The following is a 19,243-nucleotide window of genomic DNA, read 5'->3' as shown; positions in this document are numbered from 1 at the left end:
TCTATCCTTGGGGCACTGGCTTGGTGTCTGTTTGTCACTCAGTCTTTGTCTATTTTGGGGTTTCCATGGTTATGTTTCTGTATCTGCTTTACGACTATCTTTGGTACTATGTCTCTCAACTCTCCTGCTATCTCTTCACCTATATGTCTGTATCTGTCAGTCCTGGTCTTTCACTAGTATCTGTCTATCATTCTTGGTCCCTCCAAAGGTTTTAGTGTCTGTCTGACTGTCTGCCTGTTCATATCAGTCTGTCTCTGGGCCTCAGGATCTGTGTCTGTCAATCTTCCCAGGGCTGGCCTTGGGGTTCTAGGTCAAAATCTCGAGCTATCATTGGTCATATGGGGATGGATGGATGGATATATATATATATATACACACACACACACACATTGATCTCATTTAGTCCAGGATCTCTAGATCTTTGTTTCTCTGTGTCCCCATCTGTCTACAGCTGTATCTTTGCATCTGTCTGCCTCCCATATAGGACTGTGATTGAGGCAGTGAGGCAACCCCCTCAGTGGATAGAGGACTAGACGTGAAGTTAGGATGACCCAAATTCATAACCAATCACAGATACTTGCTGTGAGCCTGGACAAATGACTCCATTGTGGCTAGCTGGTGGTTTGTGTATACATGTAGTTGGTCTGGGACTAGGACTGGGTTCAATGAAGTCAGTCAGCAAATATTTATCAGGCCTATCCTGTGTTGCGTGGCCCTGGGCTACCTAACCAGGACACAAAGAAAGAAATCGCCTTCAAGGAGCTCACATTTGAATGAGGGAAACAATATCACTGTGTACATACATGCTATGTCTGATGTAGATGGAAAATAAACTGAGACCAATTTAACAGCCTGGGAAAGGTATCCTTTTGAAGGCAGAATATAAGCTGAGTGGAAAAAATAAGAAGGGGTCAAGGCTTTCATCTCCAAGCAGAAGATTTTAGGTTTGATCTGAGAAGTGATAGGAAATCATTGGAATTTGTTGAGCTAGGAGTGACACAATCTGGCTCTGGCGTTAGGAGGGGTGGTTTGAGGCAGAGAAACCAAGCAGAAGGTAATTTGAGGGGTCCTGGCATGAGGTAGATCACCTCATGAGATCATCATGTATTATGGTGATGGCTGGGATGATGGAATGAAGTGGTGATAAATGAGAGATGTTTCAAAATTAGAATCAACAATACTTATCAACACGTTGGAGATGTTGAATGAGGGTGAGTGAAGAATCAAGGTTAAGACTAAGGTTGCAAGTTTGAATGATTTCATAAAAGGATGGTGACAACTTCAATAGATTGGGATTGGAAATGGGGAGGATTTGGGAGGAATGACAATGAGTTCTGTTTTGGCCATGTTGAGTTTGAGGTATCTATGGAATATCTAAAAGACAGTTGGTAATAGAAGCCAAGAACTCAGAAGAGAGCAAAATAGGTAGAACTGGGAATCATTAGCAAATGAAAGAGAATTGAACTCATGGAAATGGATAATTATACTCCAATGACCATGCATATGTCTGTTGTTCTATAGTTATGGTTGTGTACGGAGTGGGTGTGTATGCCTATCTGTAGCAGTGGATGTGTGTCTGTCAGTCAGTGCTTGTGTGTGTGTGTGTGTGTGTGTGCGCGCGCACGTGTGTATGTGTCTGCCCCTCCAGTCTCTGAATGTATGTATTTGTTTGTGTGAACCCCTCTGTTGTTGTGTTAACAGTAGGTGTGTACCTGCCTACCTGTGACTCTGTGTGTGTAAGCCCTGGACTTACACAGAGCCACAGGTAGGCACGATTTTGGTTATGTAGATCTATCTCTATGTCTGACTGGTTGTGTGTTTATGTAAGATAGCCTCTGTTTCTGTAACTGGCTGTGCATTTGTGGCTGTGTATTATTGTGATTGTGGCTGTGTATTTTTTCATGTGTGGTTGTCTCTGTCGTTTCTCTGTCTGTATCTCTGGTTGTGATTTTATTTGTATATGATTGTCTGTGGTGGGTGGGTTTTGTCTCATGGTTTGCCTGGCTTTGCTTTGAAGGTGGTTTTATGTGTGTCTTTCTAATTATGGCCATGGACTTGTGGCATCCTGGCTTGTTATGCATAGGTACTTGAATATGTCTTTATGTATGACTGTAATCATATGTGAATATGTGTGTCTGCCCATCTTTGTCTCTGTATGTATCTCCCTGTCAATGACCACATGTATGTCTGTCCATCTATAGTTATGGATGTGTATGGAGTATGTGTGTGTGTGTGTGTGTGTGTGCCTATCAGGGTTTTGTGTGTCTGCCTGCCAGTGGTCATGAATATGTGTAGTTTGTGTATATGTGCATGTGCATGGTTGTATGTGTCATGTTTGTGTAAATATATAACTGCCCATCTTTGACTCTATATGTGTATCTGCCCAACAACAGTTATATGTCTGCCAATCTATAGTTGTGAAGGTGTGTGTTTTGTATGTGTGTACTTATCTGTGGCTCTCTTGTATGTGTTTGCCTGTCAATGGACATGTGTGAGTTCACCCATGTGTGTCTGTGATTGTGTATGTTGTGGGTACATATCTGTTTCTGGTTGTGTGTATATATTTGTCTCCCTGTCTTATGTTTTGATTATGTCTGCCTGCCAATCATTGTGTGTCTGCATGCCAGTGCTTGTGAACATATATGAGGGTGTCTGTATTTTTATGGGTCTGTCCATCCATGGCTATAGATATGTGTGTCTTTTCCCTCAGTGGCCCTATATGTGTGTGCCCATCTAAGGTTATAAAGATGTAGTGCTTAAAGTGACTGTATGTATTCTTGTGTGTTGCTGGGTGTGATTTTATTACTTCCTGTCTAGTTTGCATACTCATCTGTGGTCATGAATCCATGTAAGCATTTGTGTGTGCCTATCTATTGCTGCTGTTGTTGTTGTGCATGGGTTTGTTTCCGCCCATCTCTGATTTTGTTTGTATCTGCCAGTCTGTGGTACCAAAAGACAGTGTGTGTGTGTGTGTGTGTGGTGAGTACCTGTCTATGGTTGTATATGTGTGTGCATGTATATCTGCCAATCAGTGACTATGTATATATGTCAGAGGCCATGTATTTGCCTACCTACTTCATGAGTACAAATTTGTTTGGGTTGTGCATATCTGTCTTTGTTTGTGGCTATGTGTGTGAATGTGGTTGTGTGTATGCCCATCAGTAGCTCTGTGGATGTATTTGCCTATTTTTGATTGTGGGTGTATGATGTGTGTGTGCCTTCTATAGCTATATGTGTATGTTGTTCTGTGTGCACTAATTTTATGGCTTTTTATTTTTCCACCTATGGTCCTGTCTGTGCTTCTTTGTGGCTGTGTATGTGAATGTATGTGTTTGTCAATCTATGGATGTATGTGTATGTATATATGTGTGTCTGTCAGTGACTTTATATGTGTATGCCAAGCAATGGGAGTAAATCTAAGTATTGTGTGTGTTGTGTATGCTTCTTTGTGGCTAAATATGCGTGAGAATACACAGTATTGACTCCAAGACAGAAGGTAAGGGTTTAAAAAAAAGATTGGTTGTATATGTTTGCCAGTGACGATGTGTGTGCTTGTTGGAATAAATTTGTGTTTAGAGGTGTGTGTGTGTGTGTGTGTGTGTGTGTGTGTGTGTGTGTGTGTCTTTCAGGGATTCTGTGTGTGTGTGAGATTGTGTCTGTCTATCTGAGGCTTTGTGTGTCTATCTATCCATCAGTGGCCTTGAATGTGTCTTCCCTGGTTGTGAGTTTGCATCTTTGGCTGGGGAAAAGGGGGGAGAGTTCTTGTCTGTGGCTGTGTTTGTTAGAGTTTGCCGATCTATGGCGGTGTGAGCACATCTGTGTCTGTCCATCATTGTCCATATATGTGCCTACTCAGCTATAGGAAAGGAATTTGCTTGTTTTATGTGTCCATATCTGTGCTTATCTCTGGATGTTTGTGTGTCCACCCATCAGTGGCCCTTCATATGTGTGTGCTTCTTCTTGGATGTAGGTGTACCTGGTATGTGTGTATATATTTATATGTGTGGTTTTTGTGGCTGTAGGTCTAGGTGTTATTGAGTGGCCATCCATATGTGACTTTGTGTCTGCCCATCTGTGGTCATCTCTGTGGCTGTGTATGTGAGTGTGTATTTGCCGATTTATGAATATGTATGTGTGTGTGTGTGTATCTCTGTACTCCAGGGGCTATCCAGCTATGGGAGGGAATCTGCTTATTTTGTGACTTGGTTTATGCTTCCCTGTGTCTGTGCATGTGTGAGTATGGTTGTGTGTGCCCCCATCTTTGGCTCTGTGTGTGTGTATGCTGCCCATCTGTGGCCCTGTTTGCTTGTGTGCCACCTGTGGTCATGAGTGTGTCTGGTATATGGCTATGTATGCTTATCTGTGGCATTGTATTGCCAACCTACAGTTGTGTGTGGATGTCTTTCAGTGGCTTTGGATGTGCCTGCCCAGCTAGTGGAGTGAATTTGCATGGGGGGATGTATGTACGCACACAAACCTGACTGTTTGTGTGTCTTTATGGTTTTGTGTCAACCCGTGGGTGGGTGGCTCTGTATATATGTCTGCCCTTGTTGTGAGTTGCTTGTGGCTGTATTTGTGAGTGTAAGTATATGTTTGCCAATCTATGGTTGTGTGTGCTTGTATATGTCTGTCCATCAGTGTCTGTGTATGTGCCTGCACTTATTTTGTATGTACATTCCAATGCTTATCTGTGCCTGCACATATGTGAGTGTGGTTGTGTGTTTGCCCTTCATTGGCTCTCTGTATGTGTTTGCTCTCTGTATATGACTGTATCTGTTGGGGCAGTAAGTGTATGTGTTATGCTTATGTGTGTGCCTTCTGTGGAAGTATATGTGTGCTGCTGTATGTCTACCCTTTTGTGGTTTTGTGTGTGCCCCTTTCTGGTCACATCTGTGTTTTGTGGATGTAGATGTATGTGAGTGTGTATTTGCCAACCAATGACTCTGTTTGTGTGTGTGTGTGCGCGCGCCAATGGTCAAGTATGTATCTGCCAGCTCTGGGAGCGAATTGGTATTTTGCCTGATTGGGTTGGCTTCTCTGGGGCTTTGTATTTGTGAGGGTGTGTGTGTGTTTGCCAAGCTATGGTTGTGAGTCTTGGGTCTGGCTGGCTGCCTAGCTGTTGGAGGGAACTTGTGTTTGCAGTGTGTGTGTGCCCTTCAGTGGCTATTTGTGTGTCTGCCCATGTGAGGATTTGTGTGACTGTCTGCCCATCAGTGGAACATGTGTCTGCCCTGGTTGGGAGTTTAGATCTTTGGTGGGAGGAGGAGGGAATTCTTGTCTGCATCTATGTTTGTGGGCGCAAGTGTAGATTTGCCAATCTCTACCTGTGCATGCGTGTATATGTCTGTCCATCGCCCATCGCTGTTCATGTTTGTGCCTTCCCTGCGATGGGAAAGAATTTCCATGGTGTGTGTGTCGGTGTGTGTGTGTGTGTGTGTGTGTGTGTGATATTTTGTGTCTTTCTGTCAGTGGCCCCACATATGTGTCTGTTCATTTGGGGTTGTGAGTATATGTGCCTCGTGTGGTTGAGAGAGTGTATATTGGTGTGTGTCTACCTCTGTGACTGTGTCTACTCATTGATGGTCATGCTTGTGTAATTCATGTGTAGGGGCTTGTTTGTGAGTGTGTTTGCTAGTCTATGACTGTATGTATATGTATGTGTCCATCAGTATCTATGTATGTGCCTGCCCAGTCATAGGAGTTTTGTATGTTTTGTATGTTTGTGTGTGCTTCTCTGGGGTTGTGCATGTGTGAGAGTCACTGTGTGTCCCCACATCTTTGGTTTTGTGTGTGTAGGCATGTCCATCAATGGCCCTCTGCGTATATCTGACATGTGAGCATGTGTGCATGTAAGTGTACATATATGTGGCTGCTTTTGAGTATGGCTGTGTTTACCAATCTGTGATTGTGAGTTTGTGTGCATGCCTGTCTCTCTGTCAGGTGATCATGTATGTAACTTCCTAGCTGTTGGAGTTGGTTTGCATTTGGTTTGGATGTATAGTGTGTTTGTTTCTGTGGATGTGCTCTTTCTTCAGTGACAGGATGTTTGCCAAGCTATGATTGTGAGCTTTGGGTCTGGCTGACTGCCCAGCTGTTGGAGTGAACTTGTGTTTGTGTGTCCACCCATGTGTGCTTTGGTGTGTGTTTGCCTGTCTGTGGTCCCAATGTCTGTGAGCATGTGCATGTGTTTGCCAATCTGTGCGTGTATATGAGTGAAGCCACCAGTGGCTATGTAGGGCCTGCCTAGATATGGGAAGGAATCTGTGGGGTTTGGGCATTTGTGTGTGCTTCTCTGAGACAGTGCATGTGTGAGGACAGTTGTGTATGTGTCTGCCCATCAGCATCCCTGTTTGTATGTCTCATGTGATCATGAAGATAGCTATGGTACTTGTGTATCCATGCTTGAGCAATTTGTATGCACGGGTATATATTGGTCAATATATGATTGACTGTGTATGTCTATCTGTCAGGGGCCCTGTGTGTGCCTATCAGAGTAGGTTTGTGTTCTGAGATGTGTGTGTGTGTGTGTGTGTGTGTGTGTGTGTTTGACTTTTGTGTCTGGCCACCTGAGTGTTTGTGTGTCCATCTACCTCTCGGTGGCCTGGTGCATGTTTCTGCCCTGGTTGGGAGTTTGTATCTTTGGTGGGGGAAGTTCTTTTCTGTAGCTGTGTTTATGTGTGTTTGCTGACATTTGGCTGTGTGATCACGTGCATGTCTGCCCGTTAGTGTGGAAGACAATTTGTGTTTTGTGTGTATACAACTGTGCTTGTTTGTGACTGTGTGAGTGTAGGTTGTTTGTCTGCTGGCCCTGGGGATGTGTTTGCCCATTTGGGTTGTGACTATATGTGTTGTGGGTATATATGCCTTCAGTGACTGTACAATTTTTGGTTGTGAGTGTATGTATTGTTTGTGTGCATGCTTTGTGGGACAGTACTTGTGTGTTGTTGTATGTCACCCATGTGTGTCTCTGTGAGTTTGCCCATCTGTGGTCGTGTCTTTGTATTGGCGGTGTGTGTGCTTATCTCTGGCTGTGAACGTGAGTGTGTGTCTGCCAGTCTATGACTCTGCGTGTACCTATATGTCTGTCTGCTGGTGGCTATGTGTATGCCAGCCCAGCTAGGCAGGAATGTGTGTCTTTTGGGTATCCATAGCTGTGCTTGCCAAGGGTTGTGTGTTGGCCCTTCACTGGCCCTGGGGATATGTTTGCCTAGTTGGGGTCGTGAGTATATGTGGTATTGTATGCCTTCTATAGCACTACTTTTGTGTTGTTGTTTATCTACCCATTTGTGTCTTTGTGTGTGTCTGGCCATCTAGGATCATGTCTGTGTACCATGTGTGCTTATCTCTGGCTATATATGTGAGTGTGTGTTTGCCAAATCTGTGCATCTGTGTGTGTGTATGTGTCTTACCACCAATGTGTGTGCCTGCACAGCCATGGCAGTGAATCAGCAGATTTTGTGTTTGTGTGTGCTTATGTGTGAGCGTGGTTGTGTGCCCATCTGTATGTGGCATCATGGGCATATGTGCCAATCGATGGCTGTGTCTGCCATTTGTGGTCACAAGTGTGGCACTGTGTGAGCTTCCCTGAGGCATACGTGTTTGTGAGGATAGGTGTGTGTTTGCCATCTGTGATTGTGTGTGTATCTACCCAGGTGCTGGAGTAAATTGCTATGTGTTGTGTGTTGGGTTGTGTGTGTATGTGTGTCTTTCAGTGGCTATATGAGGGCATTGCATGTCCACCCATGTATGATTTTGTGTGTCTGCCTAGCTATGGCACTGTCTAGGTATGGTATTTGTGTGTGTATTTGCCTGTGCCTATGTATGTATGTGTGTGTGTTTACCAATCTGTGACTTTCAAGATACATACACATACATGTCTGGCAGTGTTCATGTATATGCTTGCCTAGATACAGGCATGAATTGGGGTGCTTTGTGTGTCAGTGTGTGCAGTTGTGTGTCTGTACATCTGTGGCTTTAGATGTGTTTGCCCATCAGTGGTCCTGCCTTGGTAAGCCTGCTCATTTATGATTAGGAATGTGGGGTGGTTCTGTGTGCTTAGCTATGGCTGTGTGTTTGTGAGTAAGGGCAGTCTTCTTGCCAATCTAGGATTATCTATGTGCCCTATATGTTTGCTTATGTGTGTATTTGCCCAGCCCTTGGAGGAAATGTGTGTGTTTGTGGGGGGGTGCCCTTCAAGTGGCTGTGGCTTTGCATGTGGATGTGGAGCTGCTCATGAGCAGCCCTGCTTGTATGCACATCTGGGTAAATGGAGGTATATGTTTTGTGTGTTTGTACTTCTTTGTTGCTGTATTTGTGCATGACAGTGTCTACCCTGCAGTGGGCATGTGTATATGCCCATTCTTGGTCAGGAATACTGGAGGGCTGTGTGTGGGTTTGTGCCTTTTTGGGCCTGAGTAGATGAGTGTGCCTTCCTGTCACTGGGCCTGTGTATGGCTACACAGCCGTGGGAAAGAATGGGTGTATTCCTCCTTGTGGCTATGTCTGTGGCAGTGTGTATTTGTCTGTGATTTTCTGTGTGTACATATGTGTATGAGAGGGGGTGAGAGACAAGAAAGAGAGACAGGAAGACAAAGAGATATGGCAGGGAGAGGATGAGAAGCGGAGACACAGGGTGGGGGAGAGACAAACAGACAGAGGCAGAGAGACAGAGGAGGGAGGCAGGGAGACAAACAGAGACAGATTGGTGGAGAAAAGAGAGACAGAGTCAGAAAGAGTGACATGGTTGGGGGAGAGAGACAAACAGAGAGACAGAGACAGAGAAATGGAGGTTGGGGAAAAGAGACAGAAAGACAGACAGAGAAGGGGGAGGGAAGTAGACAGGGTGGGGGGGTAGAGAGACAGAGACAGAGAGGAGGGGAGGGGGAAGGAAAGAGACAGAGAGAGAAACAGGGTGTGGGGAGAGAAATAGGATGGCAGAGAGACAAAGACAGGGGGAAAGACAGAGAGGGGTTTGGGAGGGAGACAGAGAAAGACAGGGTGGGGTGAGGAGAGACAAACAGAGAGAGCCAGGGGTGGGGAGAGATAGACAGAGACCCAGAAACAGAGATGGGGATAGAGGGAGACAGAGACAGAGACAGAGAGGGGAAGGAAGGGAAATAGAGAAAGAAGGTGGGTAGGAAGAGATAGACAAACAGAGACAGAGAGACAGAGATGGGGCCGGGAAGGAGACAGGCAGAGAGACAAGGTGGGGGTGGAGAGAGACAAATAGAGAGAGTGAGAAGCTGGGGAGAGAGGGGGGGAAACGGACAGGGGGGGTGGGGAGAGAGGAAGAGACAGGTGTGAAGGAGAGAGACAAACAGAGATAGAGACAAAAAGACAGAAGGAAGGGAAACAGACAAAGAGAGACAATGTGGGGGGGGAGACAGAGACAGAGAGGAAGGAGGGAGGGAGACAGAAAGTGAGAGACAGAGACAGAGAGACAGAAAAAGGGAGGGAGAGGAGGGGAGTGAGAGACAGAGTGACAGAGAAAGAGGGAGAGCAAGACAGGGGGAGAAGAGACAGACAGATGGAGAGAGACAGAGTCAAAGAGACAGACAGAGGGAAGCAGGGAGAGAGAGAGAGAAAGAACTCCAGACAGAAAAACAGATAGCATCTGAGACAGAGAGAATGAATGCATGAATGAATGAGTGTTGTGTATGTGTGGTATGTGTAGTATTTGTGTAATGTGCACAAACAAGGGGAGGTGGGGTATGGGGGTATGGGTAGGGTATGTGTATGGGGTATGTGTAGTATGTTTGTGGTGTGTGTGGTTTATGTGAGGTGTGTGCGTGTAGGGTATGGTGTGAGTGGGGGGAGGGGTAGAGGGATACCTATGGCATGTGTGTATGTGGTGTTGGAGGGTGTTTGGTTTGTGGGTGTGGGGTATCAGTGGTGCATGTAAGGTGTGGGGGTATCAGAGGGGTGTGTGGGGGTATTGGGTGCATTGTGGGGTATGTGTGGTACATGGGTGTGTGTGTGTGTGTGTGTGTGTGTGTGTGTGTGTGTGACCTGTGGTGGGTGTGTGGGAGGGGTTGTGTGTGGGATGTATGTGATATGTATGGAATGTCCATGGGATGAATGTATGATGTCTGTGGGGTAAAGGTGGTGTGCCAGTGGTGTATGTGGGGTGTGTGGTATGTTTCTGGAGTGTGTAGTGTATGGGGACTATGCATATGGGAGGTGTGTGTAGATTCATCTGTGGTGTATGTTGGGGTATGTGTGGTAGGGGTGTGTGTTGTTTATGTGTTCTGTGTGTGTGGTATGTGTGGTGCTTATGTGTGTGAATATAGTGTGTGGGGTGGGGGTGCCTGTGGGGTGTTTGTGTATGTGTTGGCAAGGTTTGTGGGGGGTGTTGGGTGTGTGTGGGTGTATGTGTGGTATGTGTAGGGGATGTGGTGTGTGTTATTTGTATGTGTGTGGGGGGTGTGTGTGGTGCCTGTGGGGAGTGTGGGGGGTATGTGTGGTGTCTGTGGTGTGTGATTTGTGTATGGTACCTGTGGTGTGTGAGTGTGTATGAGGTGTGTAAGTGTGTGTGTGTATGTGTGGTTTGTGTGTGATGTGTGGGCTGACTGTGGGGTGAGTGTATGGTGTCTATGGGGTATATGTGGTGTGTCAGTGGTGCGTGTGTGGTGTGGGGGGGATGTGGTTTGTGTGGGAGGGGTTCATGCTTGGTGTATGTTGGAATATGTGAGGGAAAAGTATGTGTTGTAGGGGTGTGGGGGCTATGTGTGTTGTTTGTGTTCTGTGTGTGGGTGGTGCATGGGGTGTGTATGGTATATTTGTCTGGGGTCTGGGGCATGTGGTGCATGTGTGGGGTGGGGTGTGTGTGGGAAGGGTTCATGTGTAGTGTGTGTTGAGGTATATGTGGGAGGAGTGTGTGTGGTGTGCGTGGGTATATGTGGCGTGCATGGGAGGTGTGTATATGGTGTGTATTGTGTGTTGTGTGTGTGTGTGTGGTAGGATGTGGGGGGTACTTGTGGTATGTGTGTGGGAGGGGTGTGTGTGAAGTGGGGTGTGTGTGTGTGTGTGTGTGTGAGTGATCTGGGGGTAGGGGTGATACCTTTGGTGGGTGTGTGGGGAGTGTGGTGGGTGTGGTGCATTGTGTGGTAGGTGTAGGGTATGTGGTGCATGTTGGGTGTATAGGGTGTGTGTGTGTGTGTGTGTGTGTGTGTGTGTGATGTTTGGGGTATGTGTGGTGCATGTGTGTGATTTGTGTGTGGGTGTATGTGTTGGGTATATGGGGGTATATAGGGGGTATGTGGGGTGTGTGGTATGTTTGGGGTGTGTAGCAGATGTGTGAGGGGTGTATGAGTTGTTTGTGTGTTCTATATGGGGGTGTATGTGTAGTACCTGTGGGGTGTGTGTGTGTGTGCATATGTGGGGGGGTGTTCTGTGTGTGTGGTACATGTGGTGTATGTGTGGGAGGGGTGTGTGGTATATGTGGTGTGCATATGTGGGGCATGTGTGGTATGGGAGATGTGTGTGTGGGTATGTGTGATGCATTGTGGGGTGTGTGTTGTATCTATGGGAGTATGTTGTGTGGGGAGTATGTGTGGTGTGTGTGTGGTGTATGGTGTGTATTTGTGTGTTCTGTGTTGCGGTATAGGGGTATGGTGTGGAGGGTATGTGTGTGGGGTGTATGGATGTGTGTCTGGGGTGGGTAGGGTGTGTGTATGTGGGGGGTTGTTAAGTGTGTGTGTGGTGTGTGTTGCTTGTGTATGTGTGGGGGTGTCTGGTTGTGTGTTCTGGCCCTCATCCCCCCCTACAAATGGGGTGTGTGCAGCGTCTGCCCTCTGCGATCCTTGGCCGGAGGAGAGATCTCTGGCTGTCCTCCTGTAGGTGCGGCCTAAGCCATGGGCCACCCCCAGAGCCTGTTTCAGCTTCCTCCTCTGGAGAACGGAGATCCGGAGAGCACCTACCTTGCAGTAGGGTGGCATGGCGGACGGAGAGAGATAGGAATAGGAAAGGGCTTAACAAGCCTTAAAGCCCTTCTAAGTGCTAGCTGGGCTGGTGAGGATCAGAAGTAGCTAATGCGGGCTGCGCTGCCTGCACTGCTCGCAGTGCCCCCGAACCTGATGGAAATGCCATTAGGAGAGGTTCCACACAAGGCAGACACCCCGAACACGCACAGACAGCGCCGCAGGTAAAGCCAAGTCACTCCCAGCCCCCTGGGGTCCCTGCATTTGCCTCGGGGCCCCATCTCCCTCTCCCTCTCTCTGTGGTGAACAGCACTGATGAGAGTGATGGCTGTGGTGCTAGCAGCTCCAGAAGCCCCTTTGGTGGAGCAGGGGGCTAGGCGAAGCTCAGAAAACTTCCCACCCAGACTAGTATAGGGCGAGGATTGGAGGCCCTTACGCAGTCACGTGGTTCTGTTCAGTGCCGCTGAGGACAGAGGAGAGCGCTCTCTCATCCAGTATGGACACAATTGAAAGAGGCAAAGCCTATGAATGGGCAGAAGCAAAGGTATCCTAATTAGGGATAAAGCCTTTGGGAGCAAGTTTTAAAAATTAACATTTGGAAGTGCAACTGGCTCGCTCTCTCTCTGTCTCTCTGTCTCTCTGTCTCTCTCTCTCCCTCCCTCTCTCCTTCCCTATCTCTTTCTTTCTCTTCCTCCTTCCCCCACCCCTTTCCCCTTTCCCCTTCCCTCTCTCCCTCTCCCTCTTTCTCTCTCTCTCTCTCTCTCTCTCTCTCTCTCTCTCTCTCTCTCTCTCTCTCTCTCTCTCTCTCCCTCCCTCTCTCTCTCCCTCTCTCTTCTTCTCCATCTCCCTCTCTCTCCCTCTCTCTCTCCCTCCCTCTCTCTCTCCCTCTCTCTTCTTCTCCATCTCCCTCTCTCTCCTTCTTCCTCTCCCTCCCTCCCTCCCCCCACATCTCTCTCCCTCCTTTTCTCTCTCTCTGCCTCTGTGTCTCTCTCTTTCTGTCTCTGTCTCCCTTTCTCCCTGTCAATCTCTCGCTCCCTCTCTCTCCTTCAGCTGCTGAGGTCCTCCTGGCTTCTTTGGCTTCTTTCTTTCCTTTTAGTTTTTTAATCTGATTTTTTCTCAGTTTCATTTCTGAATCACACAGAAACAAAACCAGTTCGTGTCTGTTTGGGAGAATGGTCCTACTGGTCAAGCATGTTGAAGAAGTGGGCCCCTGAAGAAGGGGGTAGATGAAACTCTGCCATCTGTTCCCAGTTCGTCGGATATGCCCACCACTTGGTTGGCCTGCATCGTGTGTCAGCCATAAGTGTTCAGGCTTATAGTTGTGTGTGAGAATTCCCTTCACAAGTACAAAATGGAGGCAGCTTGCTAAGATCTGTTGAGGGACTGTATGAGAAGGTATGTGGGGGGCACCATTATTGGAGATCTTCAAGCTAAGGCAGGATGGGCACCCATTTCTGTCTGTTCCTTCTCAACAAGGCCAGGTTGCATTCTGCTCACTAATCTTTGCTTCAAAGGATGTATGATTTATGAGGAATAAAGTGGTCTCAACCAATCGGCCATTGTCATCCCTTAGACTTTTGTCAAGAGTCCAAAGGTACCTTTGCTGCCATGCAGCCCAAACCCCTCCCCAGAGCAGGAACCCCTTTTGGACCCTTCCTAGGAGGTCGGCCCCCTGCTTAAAATAGCTCACCTCCCATTCCCCCCTTATCCACAGGGCTCCTCTGGCTGCCAAATATGCACTTGTTGCATTTGTTCTTTGGGGAAATAGCAGATGACTATGTGTCACTCCCCTCCCATGTTTTGACAGACATGGCATTTTCTTTTCTTGAAATTGATAATCACTCGAGCCCCTGTAAGTGATATGAGGCGGCTGTAATCACAGATGTCCTTTATCCTTCTCATTTCCCAGAATAGTATCATTGATCAGGTTTCATCACGAACCAGTTACTGTTGAGCCTTTGTGTTTTCAAAGCCTCATTATTCAAAGAGAGCCCATCTGCATTCTCTAAACTCAGATTTTCACCAAGTGCCTGGATTTGTTAGATCCGAGCTCATTTCATTTGTTTGGATCCCCACATAGATTTGGGGCTCTGAGTTTCAGGTTGAGACTCGCAGCTGTCTCTGGACTCCCAGCCTTTTTCCTCACATACAGTGGATAGAACATGATATTTGAAGTCAGGAAGGCCTGAATTCAAACCTTGTCTCAGACACTTGTGAGCTGTATGTGACAGGTGGGAATTCAGTGCTCCAGAGAGAGAGGAATAATAGTAAAGGAAGTAGAGGCAGACTCATTAGCAGTCCCTGGCTGTGACTGGCCCACTGAGCCCTTTCCAAGGCCTTCACGAATCAGATTCTGCTACAGAAAGTAGGCCAGCAGGCAAGGCCAGGGAAAGAAGCTGGCATGTCAAGTCATGCCTTTACAGGGATACCACTTTTCTCTATAATTTGGGTCCCTTTTCTTTCTCATCTCAAATTATAAAATATAGATGCTTGCTAAGAAAGTGTCTTTTCTTGTTGCCTTGCCCCTTGTCTTAGGCCCATGTGGGGCCCAGGACAAGGTCAGGCATTGTAGTTACCAATTACATTTGAAAGGAAGTTTGCAGGCAGGGACTGTTTCTGCCTCCTGTGGTAGCCCCAGCACTTAGCCCATCATCTGGTACAAAGTAGGCCATTACTAGGTGCTTGATCACCTGACTGCCCACCCAGCAAGCCAACATACCACAGACACTGATCTTGTCCCTCAGAACTGACACCTCTTATTCAGTATTTCTTTAAAAAAGGGCTTTCACTGGGAAAGATGACCAGATTTCTGCAGGGGTGTGTGTGTGTGTGTGTGTGTGTGTGTGTGTGTGTGTGTGTGTGTGTGTGTGTGTGTGTGTGTGTGTGTGTGTGTGTATGTGTTGGGAATAGCCTAAAATTCCCTTAATCTAAGAAATAGTAAACCCGCCCCCCCGCCCCCCCCCAGGGAAAAAATCCACTGGGCCTAAGCAGACATTTCACTACCCCTTCATTTTATTGTCCATCCATAGAAGCTTGGCTACAGATAGACAAAAGGCAATGAATTCCCAGAAGCTTTTCATTTGTTCTGCCAGTTTCTGCTGTGGTGACCAATGGGGTTTTCATCTCCTTCCTCTCTGCCTCTTTCAGCTCCATCTTCTCCTTCATTTCCTCTTTCTCTTTTGCCTCCTCTTTTGCCTCTTCTACCTTCTCCTTCTTCCTCTCCTCCTCTTCTTCCTTCTCTGCTTCTTTCTTTACCTTCTCTTTTCCCCTCTCCTCCTCCTTGACTTCCTTCCCTTCGACCTTCTCTTCCTTTTCTTTTTCCTCCTTTTTCTTTTTCTCCTCCTTCTCCTCCTCCTCCCTCTCCTCCTCCTCCTCCTTCTCCTCCTCCTTCTTCTTCTTCTCCTCCTTCTCCTCCTCCTCCTCCTTCATCTTCATCTTCATCTTCATCTTCATCTTCTTCTCCTTCTTCTGATTCTTCTTCTTCTTCTCCTTTTTCTTTCTCTTCTTCATTTCCTTCTCTGCCTTCTTGCTGTCTCGGAACCTAGTATTGGGAGGTAAACCTGGAGTCCAGATTTTTATGGCAGGCCCCTACCCCCATGCTAGTGTATGAACACGGGACATGTCAAATAGAGGAGTACCCATGAAAGTTGGCTAGGTTGGAGCATTCTACACTATCGCCACCAGGTCCAGCTTCACTTAAGATATGAATGAAGCACTTACTTTTGGTTTCCTTGATAGCTGTACTCCTCTACATTGGTACTCCCAGAAGCCCAACCTGTCCAACTTTCATGGGTCTTTAGTGTTTATCATGGGTCCTTACCATTTATAATCTGTGAGAGGTGATTGTGCAGAGCCTCTCTGAATAGCCCCCACATAGGGTAGACGTCACCTGAAAGATGACAGCCCTCAAGATGACCTGTTTGACATTCTGGCTGGCTATGACTAAACCATAATGAGTCCACTGAACTGCTTGATTTAAAGTCTTGGGCAACTCATTCCTCAGTTGACCCAAGGAATTGCTAGGTACCACCCCCCCTCCACCCAAGCTGAGTTCATCAGCAAACAAAAGATTCCAGAGAATAGATAAGGTCCCTCTACTACATAGGGTCTCCTGCACAGCCTGGTGTATGGGAACCAATTGCTCCACTGGGAGCTTCTGGGACAATACACAGATCAACCCCCTACCTGCCTGTAATCTTCTATGCCCCAAACCTACCATAACAGTAAAAAATATGGAGGTCAGATGAATCCGGATTACAGCAACACATAGTCGTAAGATGTTGAGTTTGGCCCAGAGCATCTGGAATAAGCAGTATGCCAGGAACACTAGACATGAGACAGCTGATATTTCCCATGGATCTGGCTCCATTTGGTTGGACAGGAAATGTGGGCTCTTAGGCTATTCACTGCCCACAGTTTGGTTTGTGATCGTCCCACCTAGACTTCAGCTTCCGACTCATACAAGTCAGATATATAGAACTGCCTCACTAGTAAACATTCTGGGCAGTTGCCTGACAACCAATGACTTCACAAAGGGCTGATATAACAGAAAAATCAGCTAGCCATCTGTAATTGCTTTTAGGAGTAGTTATGGGGATGGCTTTAGAAATGGACTTTCTTGTTTTGTGAGATCATCTGTTGTTTATTTTTGTTGTTAGGATGCAATATAGTCAGACCTGAGATCTCTTCTTGGAAATTCTAATGATAATTTATTGAAGACAATACATTGAACATAATATAAAAACATACCAACATCAGACTCTAACATATTTTTAGGGTAAAACCTTTCTTTTCCTCTGCTGTCATGATATGTTCATCCCAAATTGGCAAATCATTCAGTAGGGTCACAGATCTGTTAGAGGTCATCTTTATTTAAGCAGGTTGTCACATTGGCCAAGAACCAATCTGAGCAACCCCCAAACAGGAGACAGCTTAGCTGAAAGCCAGAAGCCCCCAATATGACCTGAGAGACATTCTGGCAGGCAATGGCTAGGTCTCAATGAGCTCATTGAATAGAACAATATAAATAAAGCCTTGCCAATTCATTCCTCAGTTGCTCCAGCAGCCCCTGGGTCCCCCTCCAAGCTTCTCCTGATAGGTAGGAACTTGAGAGATGTATTGGGTCAAAGGTCCCAACAAACTGATGGAATTGACTTGCTACAAAACTCTAACCAGTGTGTGACCCAAATTAGCATTTTAGCCCTCACAAGAAACCGGAGTGCCTTATCTACCTAGGTTGTTTCTATTAGGAGGCAGTGCAGTGGAGTAGAGAAAGTGTTAGCCCCAGTAATATGTTCATGAAGTGCCAGGAAAATAAAGCATGATCTTTTGGCATTTCCTATCTACAGTACTAATATAAACCAATAAGGAAATCCCTGTGACATTCTCTCTCTCTCTCTCTTTCTCTTTCTTCTTCTTCTTCTTCTTCTTCTTCTTCTTCTTCTTCTTCTTCTTCTTCTTCTTCTTCTTCTTCTTCTTCTACTTCTTCTACTTCTTCTTCTTCTTCTCTCTCCCTCTCTCCACCCTCCATCCCTCCTCAGTATCTCTCTCTCTGTCACTGTCTTCTCTCTGTCTCTTTATTCAGTTTATTGAGAATAGTTTAAATAATTTCTCAAAGCTAGCTTATAGATAGATTTAACTTAGACAGGAACACCTACAATTTCAAGGCCCTCAAGGCCTTGTAACAGATGCTACATAGGAAAGGCTTTATGGTACAGAATTCTTGATTTGGATTTTGTTGCCTTAACCAATCTTCTTGGCACTGGGGAAAAGAAATGAAAAAACAACATAAAACTGCTAGCCCAGATTTGTGGTTTTGAATAAATAACTAGGGCTGGAAACTGGACCATGGGTACCAGGCTAAATCCCATAAAGCCTCAGGGCACATATAAAGGGATTTTAGACTTGGGGGTTTGGAATTTTAGCCAAGTTACTGTGTGAAAATCAAATAGTCCTCATAGGGACTGGTTGACAAAAGTTTAACAGTATGTGAGGTTCCTTCCCCCTCCCCAAACCAACAACATAGGGCTGTTAACATTTTAAAGAAACAATCACAAAAAGGAAAAAAAAAGTAATCACTTGAAGCCAAAACAGCCTAGGCCCACTTTGGGCAATAAATCAAGTGAATGACTTGGTATTCTGTGGCAAAATTTATTCTTTATTCTTATTAAGTTACTTTTGGGGATGCCTCAAAGATTTAATTTAATCCTCCTTTTTATTCTTGAAGCCAATGGAAACTGATTTGCCTTATTGATTAGAAGCATTAGCTTCATTCTGCCCTTTTGGGTGGGAGAGGCAGAGCCTGTTCTATTCTCTCTCCAGTTTTTTGCTCTTCTTCCAGGCCTACAGTTATGGCATGCAAAAAGACAATACCATCTTCACCTCCTACTCACCTGGCTTCTCTTTTTCCTATGCCTACCTATCCCTTGTCTCCAGCTTTCTGGCTCATCCAACCCACCCCATGGCCAAAATCTGTTATCTAATGGGAAAAGAGAGCCCTGGGTCAGTTGGGGATTAAAGCATTTGGTATATGTTGATAGCCTTGGCTATGTATACAAAGCTAATGTGAGCAGAATATTGAATATGTGAAACACAGTGGACCTAATTCATACAAATGGCCAGTCTGGCTAGGTCAAGGCCAAGCTAAATATTTAACCCAGTGAAGAAAAGGTAGAGACTCTGGGCCTGCATGATCTTCATAATTATCTAAAACTTTGTTTTTGTTCCCCATATAAGCAGTGTCTAGCTGTGTCTAATTATATATCACCATCTTACCAAGAGGAATTCTTCTTAATTGAAATGAAGATTTTTATGGGATGAAATTTAAATGGAAACTATTTGTTTATGCATAGTTCACATTTTTAGGCATCTTCACTGCCATTCCAGTGACATAGGTAGAAAGACTTGGCGTTTATGAGCCCATCCATTGTTGGTGATAGTTCTGTCCACCAGTGCAGAAGAAGACCATAGGCCATCTCATTCTGTGTGATTCTTCCTTGTAACCTGTGATAAATCCTCCAGAGGATCCAGCTAAGGGGCTGAAGACATCTCTAGTGTTTCTTTAACTTCCCATGTCTACCTCTTTCTCGCCCTATGAGTGGCCCATCTCCTTTCTTTGTCACAAATCTCTTGATCCATCTGTAGCTTAGGCCACTTCTTTTCACTAGGAAGAGAAAGCAGTTTTTCCTGCAAAATAGCTGGTAAAGAAAAGAAGGATTCAGTAGAAATTCCAAAAAGCTGATTTCTTACAGATTTAAAATTAATAGTAACTTATATCCATATGAACTTGCTAATACATTTATTTGATCTTTGGAATTCTGCTGTAA

The 19,243-nt window shown here is 45.8% G+C and overlaps 1 protein-coding gene across 1 annotated transcript; it reads right to left on the bottom strand.

The window, feature by feature from the left end:
* Positions 1-14,908: 14,908 nt before the first annotated feature.
* LOC130456179 (nucleolar protein 58-like) lies at positions 14,909-16,462 on the bottom strand. Its single transcript, XM_056809799.1, has 2 exons — positions 16,135-16,462; positions 14,909-15,459 (listed from the first exon to the last, which is right to left on the bottom strand). Exon 2 carries the CDS (start codon positions 15,426-15,428, stop codon positions 14,931-14,933), a length of 498 nt encoding a protein of 165 aa, XP_056665777.1. The 5' UTR covers positions 15,429-15,459; positions 16,135-16,462; the 3' UTR covers positions 14,909-14,930.
* Between the last annotated feature and the right edge of the window lie 2,781 nt (positions 16,463-19,243).

Source organism: Monodelphis domestica, chromosome X, assembly GCF_027887165.1.
Source record: "Monodelphis domestica isolate mMonDom1 chromosome X, mMonDom1.pri, whole genome shotgun sequence".
Taxonomy (NCBI): domain Eukaryota; kingdom Metazoa; phylum Chordata; class Mammalia; order Didelphimorphia; family Didelphidae; genus Monodelphis; species Monodelphis domestica.
The sequence above is the reverse complement of the archived record's forward strand: the minus strand, read 5'-3'. Positions and strand labels throughout refer to the sequence as shown.